The sequence below is a fragment of the Danio rerio genome, chromosome 9 (assembly GCF_052040795.2).
Source record: "Danio rerio strain M-AB ecotype USA chromosome 9, GRCz13ab, whole genome shotgun sequence".
NCBI classification, from domain to species: Eukaryota; Metazoa; Chordata; class Actinopteri; order Cypriniformes; family Danionidae; genus Danio; species Danio rerio.
Window position 1 is genome coordinate 40,800,807 of NC_141029.1, and position 13,479 is coordinate 40,814,285.

General features: G+C 36.8%; 1 protein-coding gene across 51 annotated transcripts in view; it reads left to right on the plus strand.

Annotated features, from left to right (window-relative positions):
* The window catches only part of map2 (microtubule-associated protein 2), a 208,745-nt gene that overhangs the window by 168,822 nt on the left and 26,444 nt on the right, over positions 1-13,479 (plus strand). For 18 of the 51 annotated variants that reach the window (XM_087266334.1, XM_087266335.1, XM_087266337.1 and 15 more), the window contains 5 exons: positions 4,843-5,151; positions 6,361-9,066; positions 9,299-9,499; positions 10,221-10,358; positions 13,378-13,436. In XM_087266334.1, coding sequence (XP_087122460.1) covers positions 4,843-5,151; positions 6,361-9,066; positions 9,299-9,499; positions 10,221-10,358; positions 13,378-13,436 — 3,413 coding nt within the window. Of the gene's footprint in view, positions 1-4,839; positions 5,152-6,360; positions 9,067-9,298; positions 9,500-10,220; positions 10,359-13,377; positions 13,437-13,479 lie in introns of all 51 variants that reach the window. The other 33 variants (XM_087266338.1, XM_087266342.1, XM_087266346.1 and 30 more) reach the window with 3 other exon arrangements.

A 13,479-nucleotide genomic window follows, 5' to 3' on the forward strand; every position in this document is an offset into this window, starting at 1 on the left:
AAGTCTATTTCAACAATACAATGCCCATTTTAAGAATAGCATTCTTAAAATGGGCATTGTATTGTTGAAATAGACTTTGTCTGTTGGTTTGTTTCAATGTGTTTTGTGATTTAATAGTTAATGTTAATAAAAGATGCAATAAAAAAAAATTCAGTCCAGTCAATTACAATGCTCATTTTGATTTGCTTCAATCTACCGTGAGATTGTTTCTGTGTGTTTCACTTTGTGGCCCTGATTTGACAAGGGGCGGAGTCAATGGAACTTGGTTGTATACGGCAGGGACGGACCTGCCTCCATTTAAGAGATGTCATCACCTGGAGACACAGTATCACCAAGATGGACTCAACCAGTAGGTCTAAGCCTGCCGTAAATGCCCAAGTTCCCTTGTAATGTTTGGTTTTGTAAAGGCAATGCTATAAAAATTTTTTCGCAAATATATATATTTTTCTTAATTGCAAATATTTATTGCACTGCTTGATTTTTATTTGCAGTTAGTTTTGTTTGCAAATTTAATTTGTATTTCTCAAAACTTAATTTTTAGAACTATTCATTTATGGGTTTGATTCCAGTGGTGGCCGCATAGAATCCTTTTCAATAACTTTTTAAACTTTGTTAGGTCTTAAAGTCAAAATGTATTGAGAAATGATATATTTATCTACCAAAATATCTATTATCTATATTCAAAAACAACACTTTACTTACTTTTCTACTGTGCCAGACAAAACTGACAAAACAAACCCTGGATCACAAAACCAGTCATAAGTAAAAAAAAAAAAAAAAAAAAAAAACTTTTAAATTTAAATGTCATCTGAAAGTTGTATAAATAGCATATATTTAGCATTATTTATAGTTGTATAAATAACAATATTTGGCTGAGATACACCTATTGAGAATTTCAGGGTTAACAAAACCCTAAATATTAAGAATAACACCTTTTAAGTTGTGCAAATTAAGTTATCAGCATTGCATATTACTAACAAAATTTTTTGTTTTTATATATTTAAAGTAGGATATGTACAAAATGTCTTCAAGATGAGTTTTTCTTTATATTCTAATGGTTTTTGGCATAGAATCAATGTCTATAATTTTGACTCATCCAAGGTATTTTTGGCTAATTCCATGAAAACTAATACTGGTTTTGTGCTCACATATAGGGTCACATATAATGTCATGTAAACGTGTAATGAAAGATATGTAAAGCTACATTTAAAAACAAATAAACATGATCTGAGAAAGGGGATATATTTAATGCAGTCTTCTAGTAGTTCTGGTGTTAAAGGAGGAAGGTCAGTGACTCTGAAAATGAAATCCAAATGACTTGCAGCATCAGCAGGACATTTGTGCATGCTGTGCACATTTTCTCCTTTGCCTGTTTGCCGTCTTCTTGTGTCCGCATCTGTCCGCCCGTATGTTCGCCTGTCTGTCCATTTGTGTTTTTGATTGTCCCTCATCAGGCCCAAAACGTACCCATGCGTCTCAACAGGCCCCTCACATCCCTTCAACCTGCTGATGTACACGTGCTGTAGATCACAGGAAGACTTTCAGCTCTTTACATGGTGGCTCACACACAAACACACACATGTGCAGATGCTCAGACATGCATGCATCTCTGACCTTATTACAATGTGGGTTATGCTTATGATTTAACAAGAGTTGGAAAACAAAAATGATGTTTGGAAATATCGCAAGCACATGTTTTCAGCACATTTGAAAGAGTTATAAATGTCTAATTTGCTTTATTTTAGATAAACTGTGATAAGCTGAATGAAATGTATTGAGAAAACAACATAAATAAGTGTCACTAAATGCTGATGCATAGCAGTGGCAAGTTAGATTTATTTATTTATTTATTTATTTATTTATTTTTCTTTCCTTTATTTTTTAAGTACAGTACAGCCAAGTACAGATGTTGTTTATACAGAGATATTTTTTTATAAACCCACTTTAACAAACCCTAAATACACTGTCTAGTATCTTGACGGTAATGATAATAAAAATAGTATAGGCATGAAAAAAGTATTAATAATAAATGGCAAAATTGTACAACATAAGATAGTAAAAACAATAGTTGGATGGATGGATGGAACAGATAGATAGATAGATAGATGGATAGATGGATAGATAGATAGATGGATAGATAGATAGATAGATAGATAGATAGATAGATAGATAGATAGATAGATAGATAGATAGATAGATAGATAGATAGATAGATAGATAGATAGATAGATAGATAGATAGATAGATAGATAGATAGATAGATAGATAGATGGATGGATGGATGGATGGATGGATGGATGGATGGATAGATAGATGGAAAGATGGATGGATGGATGGGTGGGTGGATGGGTGGGTGAGTGGATTTGATAGATAGACAAACAGACCAAACTATATTACATTAAAGTTGCCACATAATCCCATTTAAAAACAATGGAGTTCAATGCCAATGTCTTATGCATTGTCATCTTTCTGTCAAGTCACAGTATTTAGATTTTAACATCAAAATCTGATTCATTCACAATATTTAACATTTAATATCAGTTAGCTGTTATTTTGTAGAATAACAATTATACAAATAAACAAAAGGTTTTGTTAAATTAGAATTGATGATCTCTGTTGAAGGCATTTGCCCCAGCCTTCTCCATCATTCTCCCTCTCTTCTCAGATGGGGTGGCAGGTCAAATCAAAGGTCTTGGGCCCTAGTTTGGGTATCTCTTGTCTAGACAAATAAAGAAAAAAGGGAAATTACAGTTACATACAAGATAAGTTACATTATTCCCCAGGAAGTATTTTTATAGCAGAGAAATATGATAATAAGGGTTCCCAAACATGAGAATTTGCTATAACTTTTTAAAATATTCAAATGCCTTTAAAAGAGATCGTCATTTATAATTTGACGTAAATAAAACTAGTTTGTTTTGTTGCTGAGATACAAAAAAAGCAAACTGAAATAAAATGTTTCAATTAAATTATTTAAATTATTCTGACTTTTTAAGAATGTAAATAATGACATTCGACAGACTATGCAAAAGACATTGGTGAGCAAATCAAGGCAAAAACTAGTGTAAATCCATTCTGTTATAAATAAGATTGTTTTTGTTTTTACTGTAATAACTTCAATATAAAATGTAAAAAAATTTTTTGTATTAATTGATATAAAGCAGTATTTTCTAGTTATTTTTAAATATTATTAAATAAATGGGGAAATTACCCATGGAAACAATATTTAACTTTGGCACACTAGCCTCAATCAAATTTGGTTTTTGGCCCATCGTAAGAAAAAGTTTGGGTACCCCTGCTTTAGGCAGATTTAAATGTATTTATTTATTTATTTATTTATTTATTTATTTATTTATTTATTTATTTATTTATTTATTTATTTATTTATGTGTTTGTTTATTTGTTTATTCATTTATTTATTTATTTATTAGTTTAGTTACAGTCAATTTCTTTCAAAACTGATTTATCCCTTGTTTTAAAATGGTCTTTTTTTGTATTTGATTAATTAAATATGCTTTGTAGTTAATAATGGACAGACAACAAACTATAGTCTAGATCCCTTTTTGCGTGGGTGTACACTTTTTATTTATTTATCCAGAATCGGCTAAATTCCATGTCATTTTTTTGATTTCACAATTCTTCTTGAGTTTTCTATATAATGTTTTGAGTAATTAATGAGTTTTCATTACTTTTCCTGCAAGTAATAACTTGTTTAAGGTTGCAATACTTCCTAAAAAGTACTGAGATAATCCATTAACAGGATCATTAAGTGGAGTCAGAATCAGCAAATCCCTTAAATCTCTTTACATCTACTACCAATTTATCAACCTCTCTATTTTTTTACTTCTCTCTCTAATCCTCCTACTTCACTTCATCCCACCTTCCACTGCAGTATCCCAGCAGACACTATTGCAGTTCCTACTTTCTCCCCCTCTCTCTCTGTCTCTCAAAATCAAAAGCTTTGTTCAGTGCAAGAAGTCGACATCTCCAATTTCACATTCATTCTGACATCTCAATAACTCACTGTCCAGCATTATGCCGCTATGAATTTTGTTCAGTCTCAGAGAAACAATGCAGATGTGCATAGCAATGTGTGCAAGTGTGTTGTGTGCAAGTCATTTTTCATGTTCAAGAATAAAATTGAACAAACGAAGGAGCTCAAGTACAATATTTGTCATAGGCTTTTGAGATAATGTAACTGAGAGGTTTGGAACATATTTGGAAATGGGTAGAAAAAGCCGACATTGATTACTGGCTGAAGTTAACTGATTTAAGTAATCGCACACATGCAAGTTTTCCTTTCACAAATCTGTTTTGAACTGCATGTAGCAGTTTTGATAAACATCAGATCCAGTGTGGCTGTTTTTTGTTTCTTTTTTTGATACGCTAATGAAAATCCAAATGAAGACCAATTAAAGTCTGGAACACCACAAGCAGAAAAGATGTTAAAGCTTTATACACGCATATATAAATGTTTTAGTAACTCCAAAAACAATGTTCTTCAGAGAAAACAAATGGATTGCTAAGTCATACAATTCTAAAAGTGTGTGTATAAAAATACAATAACAGCCCGCTGCAAAGCAGTGCAAATTAGAGGCAGAATGATAAGATTGTTGATTTGATTATACTGTTGTTCAATGGTGTGCATGAACATCTTTCTCATTCACCTCTATTAACTAATTCATATACTGAAGGTCAGAGAAAACACAGGTACATACTGCAAATCATAACATTACATAACCGATAGAGCTGAAAGTGTCCCGTCTTTTTATTCCCAAGTAACCCAAGTCTGTGTTGTCTATAGTCTTGATGTTTCCACTTGTCTCCTTCTTTATGAAGAAGAGGAGACCATAGAGAGTCTCTCAGCTGCGGAGGAGGAAGAGGAGGAGACTTCAGAAGCCGCAGCCACAGCAGCAGCTCTAGAGGAAGAGGAGGAGGAGGAGGAGGAGGATGATGAGGAGGAGCAGTGGAGTGGGGAGGAGCCTGAGCAGGAACCCCCATCTGAGCTCCTAGAGCGGGCAGAGGTCATAGGCGAGGCCCAGGCTCTCTCTGGCCTGCTGGCCGATGTTCACACACAGGCAGCTACTGCTGCTGACGAGGCTCCTAATGGGAGAGCTGAGGAGGCAGGGGGGCAAGAAAGCCCTACAGAAGGTGTGTCTATCCTTCTCCCGACCTGCATGCTTCTCTCTCCCTTCACAAAATAAGCGAAAGCATCGTGAGAGCTTTCTAAGGGAATGTGGGCTCAAATATCTCCTCTATCTGCTAATGCTGCAAGGCAACACAGGCTTGATGGTGACCAGCTTCTGTGGCCAGAGCTATGTGTCTGTCTGTCATTGTCTTTCTTCTTAAATGCTTTTCCCAGAGCAGCTGTCATCTGCTAGCTATCTGATGAAGCTTTTTCTGAACCTTTCTGCTTATTTCTGTATTGATGCTACTGCTGCCAGGTCGACCGTTTTCATATGTTGTTATCCATTGCTCATTTATTTTTATTTGCCAGCTACATTGCCAGTTTGTGGGTGATTTTTGCTGCATGCTCCAACAAAACACCTGCATTTTTTTTTCATGTGGGATTCTGTGAATCCTCTGCGGTTTGTGATATTGTGATATTGTTATGCTTCATTTTCAAAGGCATTTGAAAAGCCAAGCTTGTTGATTTCATTTAAATGTGATTTCTATCATTAATTTTGCTTTTTATTTTTCAAAGCATTGTCATTTCATGTGGTTTACATTAAAATGTTCATTTTATTGTATTATTGTTATTATTATCATCATCATTATTATTATTATTATTATTATTATTATTATTATTAATATTATTATTATTATTATTACTATGTGAAATAATAGATAATTAAATCAGTGATATTTTATCTAGAAGTGTATTTTAAACCTAGTTAATGCACAAAATATAGGAATAATCAACAAGTAGCTTGCATATTGTCTTATATGTGTTTACTAGTACTTGTTTATCTACTGAAAATGAGAACCACTGTGCATTTTCCATAATCTCTGTATATGTATTTGGCAGAAGTTTTTAAATCAGCCATTTCATCTTGCTGCTGGTGTACTGAAGTCACCATCGTCTTTGGACCACCGTCTTGGATATTTCATCCTCATTTTCTGGACTTCATCCACGCAACATTAATTGTTCTGGGTCTGCATGCTGGTCCTTGTCATATCCATGCTATCACTCCATCACTGAATTGGTATGTGTGTCTCATCGGCTGCTGGTATTTGAAAATGGATGTTCATTTTACCAAGAGCTTTGCCTGTCTGTGTGGTGGTTGGCCTGGCAAACAAGTTGTACTTTGAATTATTAATAATTCAATACAATGCAGACTACTTGAGATTTGCTTTCAGCTTTGAAGATGGAAGCAGAGAGGCCAGAGAGTGAGAGGACAGATCCAATTGGCATGGACTTCACTGAATCTGCAATGCATCTCGATGATGATCTCCCATCTTACCAGAGTCTTGCCAGAGATGCAGATATGCCAGAAAGCCCCTTTGCTCTAACATGCCCCATGGAGGATTTTGAAGTGCCTCCAAGAGATCAGGGTTATGCCAAAGAACCTTGTGAGGCTCCAACTGAAAATCCTGATGGACAATGTGGTGCTGTGAAACAGCCTTCAATCGAATTATGTGTCTCAAGCAACATTAATGAGGTCAAATTAGAGCAGATTCAAGAAAAACAAGTGGACATAACAGCAGCAGAGGGAGACATGAAGGACAAATCTGGCATGTCTGCTTACTTTGAGACCACAACAATTAAAACCGATGCTGTTGGATCTCAAGGAGAAGGATATTATGAGCTGAGTAATACATCAGAGGAACAAAAGGACTTTACTGGTAACATGCCACTTCCTGAAATCAGCTACAGCACATTGGCTCAAACACAATCTTTGGAAGTCCAACCAGATCTTCCGAAAAGTAGTGCAAACACACTAGATACCACTTCACCAGCAGACAGAAGAGATGACTGCAGATTGTCTCCTGGGAAATTGGCTCTGGAGCAGCGAAGTTACTCTTTGAATATTACTATTGGGGCAATGGATCATGGAGATGCCCAAGGGCGTCCCAGAAATTTCTCTCCATTGGCCACTGACATCATGTCTCATACTAGTGGGAGCCTTGATGAATCAGCTGATTACCTTCCTGTCACAACCCCCTCAGTGGAGAAACTCCCTCCGTTTCCCCCACTAATCCTGGAGGCAACTACCTCTGTTACAACTGCATCATCTTCACCTCCCCAAGCAACAGTCACTGATGTAAAGACCAGTCCACTGACAGAATCTCCAGAATCACCCATCCAAGCTAAGTGCTGTTATAAGAATGGCACCGTCATGGCCCCAGACCTACCTGAAATGTTGGACCTGGCAGGTACTCGTTCAAGGCTGACGTCTGACAACACGGATCAGGAGATGATGAGGAGAAAGTCTGTCCCAATGGACATGTCTTCTCTTGTGAGTGATTCTTTTGCACATTTGTTCAAAGGTGACCAGGCCCAAACTGCTACAAAAAGAGAAATGCAATTGGAGGAGCAAGGATATTGTGTTTTTAGTGAATACTCTGGTCCCATGCCATCCCCTGCAGATGTGCACAGTCCAATAGACACTTCTTCTCAGATCTTCAACACTGTGATATCAGAAGAGAAAGAAACTGGCCTTGTTGCATTTGGCCAACAGAAGAGCCAATCAACTGAAGATGTAAAAGCAATAGAAGTTATTTTGCCACAAGCAAAATCAGAAGAAGAAAAGCCACAAAACCAAGACTCATTTGAAAATGAAAGTGCACCTTTTGGAAAACCTTCTACAGATAATGCGAAAGATAAGTCTGGTCTTTTGACAACTGAACCTTTGGAAGAAATCAAGAGTCCAACTTTACCAGATAATGAGAAAGAGTTGCCTGACAAACCAGCTGAAATCTTTATCACACCAAAGGTGACGGTTACTCTTGAGGAAGCAAAGCCTGATCTTGATGCAGATACTAAACTTGCAGCTGAAACTGAAGCTGAAATAGCTGCTTATGAGAGGCAAATTCGCAAATTGGAGATGGAAGACCGGCCACTGAGTGTAGAGGAGGAACGGGAGCTCCAGGAACTCAGGGAGAAAGTAAAGAATAAACCAGACCTTGTCCACCAAGAAGCCTATGAGGAGGTGGATGCAGAGGACGTGTATCAGCTCACTGGAGCTGCGAAGGACAGAATTGCCCGACCCCTCAGACCATCCCCTGCATCTTCTGTAGAAAGCGCCACAGATGAGGAGAAACCTAGATCACCAGGCGAGAAAGAAGCTCTCAAAACAGATCCTAACAGGTTATCTCCTGTTGGGTCTTTTGAGAAATATTTTAGAGAAGAGAGACCTTCTGAGCAGGAGGTAAAGATGAAAGACTCAGCGGAGCCTGTCAAAGAGAAGGTTGCTGAGGAGAGACCTCAGGCTGCTCCTTTAAAGCCAGATGAGGCTCCTGTTGACACAACAGTGACTCAAAAAGCAGAGGAAGAGGTGGAGCTTGCTGAGGAGCCTGAAGAGGTCATGCCAGAACCAAAGCCAGCTTTAATATTGGAAGAGAAGCCAGTAGCAGAAAAATCTGAGCCTGAAGTTGTCATCAAAAAAGAGGAGATTAAAGTCATTGATAAAAAAGAAGTAGAGAATGAAGAAGTTTTGGAAGGCGCAAAAGCTGCAGAAGAAACTCTTGAGCCTCGAGCTGCGATTGAGTCAGTGGTAACAGTAGAAGATGATTTTATAACAGTGGTGCAGACCATTGATAAGAGCGAAGTGTCTGGACACAGCGTACGCTTCTCGGCTCCCTCTGAAGAGGAACACCCACAGCTCCTACAAGAGGAAGAAGAGGAGGAGGAAGAGTCTGTTGAAATGGCTCAAGAAGTAGAGATGGAGGCTCCCAGTCTGGAGGAAATCGTAGATGTTCCTGAGCCCGTTGAGCCTCCTGTATGTCCAGCTAAAGAGTTAGAGGTACCAGAGAGTGAGGCCCCAACTCAAAGTTATGACGACTACAAAGATGAAACTACCATTGACGACTCCATCTTAGACAGCTCCTGGGTGGACACTCAAGGTCTGATTTTAATAAATATCTTTTTGCATTAAATTTACTCAGCAAATGACACAACCTTTCCGAATATTAACTATTGTGTAAATTTGCTGGTGTGCAAGTACATAGCCGTTCAGTTTGGTATTTTATTATTTCGCCTATGTATTAATATTAAGGGCCATGTTGGATCAAGTAAATGTATGTTTACAGGCTGGCATAAGTGTAGCTTGCGTGTTTCACCTCATATACCCTATAGATGATGATAGGAGCATGGCCACAGAGAAAATTGAGCCTCTACCAAGAGTGAAGAGTCCTGTCAAGAAACCAGCCGCAGAGAAACCTGTCAAACCAAAGGCTAAAGGTGGCAGAGCCAAGGGACGGATCTCCACACCTGAACGCAAACCTGTTCGCAAGGAGCCATTACCCCTTCAGAAGGATGAGATGAAGAAGAAAAAAGGTTTTTGTTGCTGGAGTGACATTAAATGTTTTTTTTATATATATTTTCTCCCCATGACATTTCCTGTAGCACTTTTTTTTCCAACAAATTAAAGGTTTAAATATTAATCCTCTTTGGTTAGATATAAAATGTAAAACTTTGCAGTATGGATCATACCTGCCAACACTCTGTTTTTCCTGGGAGTCTTCCATATTTTAGACCCATCTCCCGTTATGTTATTTCTGCCGGAAATTTTACTAATTTCACTTTCTAATTTTAACCCCCCACCCCTTGTCCTCAGTTTTTTGGTACAGTCTATAATACCCCCCTTATCGCCAACTTTGGACTACAAACACCTAGACATCCCCACCACTCCACAACCCCTGCCCCCAGTCTCTTGAATTTTTTTACAAATGTTGGCAGGTATGGTATGATGTATGGTATGAATAGTTTTTTTTTTTTTTTAGGATTTTTAACTTTTAGAAACAACAAAAGTGCTGATTAAAAGTGCATGTGATTTTAGTTGCATTAATTGTAATTACTGTCTTAAAATCAATGAAATATCAATGCATTTGACTGATGCCACTGGCCATCACATGTTCTTTTATTTATTTTTTTCCTATGGTTTTTTTTTTATTAAAAGTTTATTTGATCATTTAAGGATCATTTTAATGACTTCATCTTCTTTTTTCCTGAATTGTGCTGTTGTGCCTATCCTTGATTTTGTGTCTCCCTCCTGTAGCTGTGATTAAGAAGGCTGAGTTCACAAAAAAATCTGATATTCAGACGTGCTCTCCTTCCCGGAAGAGTGTTTTAAAGGCTACCGTAAGGCACCCTAGACCTACCCAGCATCATGCGTGTGTTAAGCGGAAACCCACAGGTGATCTCTGTCACATGGAGCTGTTTTGCAATGTGGCTGGCAAACATGGGCATTGGCATGTTGTTTTAAGGGTGTTGCTTGTCTAATGTTTTGTTTTAGTGTGTTTTATGTAACTCATTGTATTATTTTCACAAATTTTATGTTCATGGTTTGTTTGTAATGAAGGTCACTGGTGTTTTATTTAATTTGGTTTATAATGGTTTAATTTTCTTATACTTTTGAACTTTGTTTTGTGCATGTATTCTCTCTGTTTCCTCGCTTTGTCGCACTTCTGCTTATTTAATATTGTGAAAATGTAATGCATCCAATCACTTTGTGCGTGCGTGTTTGTGTCTGTGGATTAATTGTAAAGGATGCCCTTCTGACTTAAATGTGTTAGACATGTATGAGGTGTAGTATAAAGCAATCACTATTTCCTCTCCTTCGCAACATTTCTATTCTATTGGATACAACATCCAGGGACCAATTGCTCTGGTTGCCAGGCAACTGGTGGTTTGAGTGAGTTCTGGGCGCTCGGTTAAGAGAAACGGCCTCGATCTGTGTGGAGAAAAGGAACTTACTGTGCTATAATGAACTTGCACTGTTAGCTTTCTGGAAATTTTTCTATGGTAGACATCTGATACATTGCTGCAATGCCCCAATTAGACTGAAAGCCTCTTATGTAATAAGCTTCGTTTTCAAATTCTCTGTTATGCTTTGCCAAGAAGTTTCAGAGGAGATTCTTCCAGTAGCTAAAGATATTCCAGGCGTTATGAGGAAATGTTACTATTTTAGTTATTGTCAGAAAAAATGATTTAAATGAAAGTATATGATTAAAAAAAAAAGTGTGCCCCCAAACCCCACCTCTAACTCTAATCCTCATTGAGGGATGAGCAACTCTCACTAAAATCTATGAATGCGATCATATATTAATACAGATTAGCCGCTAAATCAAAAATGTGCACGTTCTAATAAGAGTACACCATTTAAATTGAGCTATTGGTAAAAATTCATTCTATATTTGATTCCAAATCACCCAATTCGAAATTTAGTGGCTTGAGCATAAAAAACAATGGTGGCCTTTACATTTAAATTCTTAAAGGTGTACTTTTCCATAAAGTAAGCCATTTGTTAACTGATTAGCTTGAAATATGAAACTCTCCAAACAATAGGTGATCCCCAAATCACATACTTATGCACTATTTTATGCCACTTTGTAGTATAAATAGTTTAAGTAGTGCATTCACACTGTAAACTCAAAATAGAGTGCACTTTAAATATCCAGATGAAGCACTCATTGAATCGGTAAAAAAAGAAGTGTTATGTTGAACACTGATGCTGGATTACTTTATTTTGGATTGTGAAAGCAAAACTCTCTTACAAGAGGGAATATAATGCCTCCCGATGGTGAATGCGGTTATACTTTTGGCAGGTATTAATTGGTAGTTTGGTCATTTATTTCACTAGCTGCGTCCTAAATGGCATGCTATGCACTATGTACTTATGCCCTTACACACTCAACAGCATAGTATATGTATGCAGTGTCATCCCAAATGGAACACTAATGTTTTATTTTATTTTTTTTATAACTATCAGAAATTCAAACGGTTTCCCTGATGCCAAATTAGTGAAATAAATGACCAAACTACTGAATAATACCACATTCACCATCAGGAGGCGCTATAATCGTTCTCACTAGAGAATTTTGCATACACAACCCAAAATAAATAAAGTAATCCAACATGAGCACCTGAAACCTCTGCCTTTTCCGCTACGTGAGCAAAGCTGCAGTCATTGAGTTTGTGAAGTGTTTAATATTACACACTTTATTTTACTGGTTGAATAAGTGCATCATCCGGGTATTTAAAGTGCACTTATTATTTATAGAGTTTTTAGTGTGAACCCACTACTTACACTTTTTATACTACAAAATGGCGTAGAATAGTGTATGTGATTTGGGATGCACCTAATTTGACAACCATCAGGGAAACGGTTCGATTTTCCATTTATTAAAAAAACGTTAGTGTTCTAATTGGGACGACACTACATACATATACCATACTGTTGAGTGTTTAAGTGCGTAAGTGTATAGTGTGCTATTTGGGATGCAGCTAATGCTCTTTCGGACATTTTGACCAGATTGCACAAAAACAATGACTCCACTTATAATGCAAGTTTGGGGCAAGACTTTAACTAATCACACCTATCACATGTCAAACTTTAGCTATATCTATACAAACTATATTAGCTATAAAAAAGGCACTTTACACAAATAAATTAAAATGTATTCATGCTTAAGTAATTCCAAACCTGTATGGCTTTATTTGGTCCCACTTTATATTAAAGAGGAAAGGTCACCCACAAATTACATTTCTGTCATCATTTACCCTCAAAACCTATTTGAGTTTCTATGTTCTGTCCTAAAAAAAATGCTGGTGTGGAATACAGCAACCAGCATTCTTCAAAATATCTTCTTTTCAACAGAAGAAAGAAACTGATAAAGGTTTAAGATCAAACAAGGGGGAATAAATGATAAGGTCATTTTAATTTAGTTAAGTGGCCTTAAATATCAGATACTTGCATTTAAAAAAAAAAGTACAATGTACTTTTATGGTAAACACTTATGGTGCTATTGAGGTGGAACACTGTTAAGGTTAGGGACAGGTTTTTTGGTATGGGTAGGCTTAAAGGTGGAATAAGGTGTCAAAGTATGGCTTAACAGTGTAATTTTTGTTCATTTGAAAGAATATGAGTACAATTTAAAATCATGTACAATATGTACATAAAAAGTGTATCGTACCAAGAGATTAACATAAATGTAAGTATATAGCGGTTAAGGCCTTTTAATACAAAGTGGGACTGTTTATTCTGTTGTGCATTTGGGTGATAACTGTAAGTACCTTGCGTTTAAGGTTCCAGTGTGTTTGCTTGACTGTACAATCTGTTTAATTTCATCGGAGCACATATAAGTCAGTGGTCATTGTCACAGTATGTATTTTCTTTTTGACTCTCATTTTGAATCTTTTCTGTCTTTTTGCAGTGTCTGCAGATGGTCGACTGCCTTTCAGTGTGGCCAGGCACTCAAGAGACCGAGCATCTGTAAGAACCATATCAGATTTACGTCTTATACAAGTATATTAAA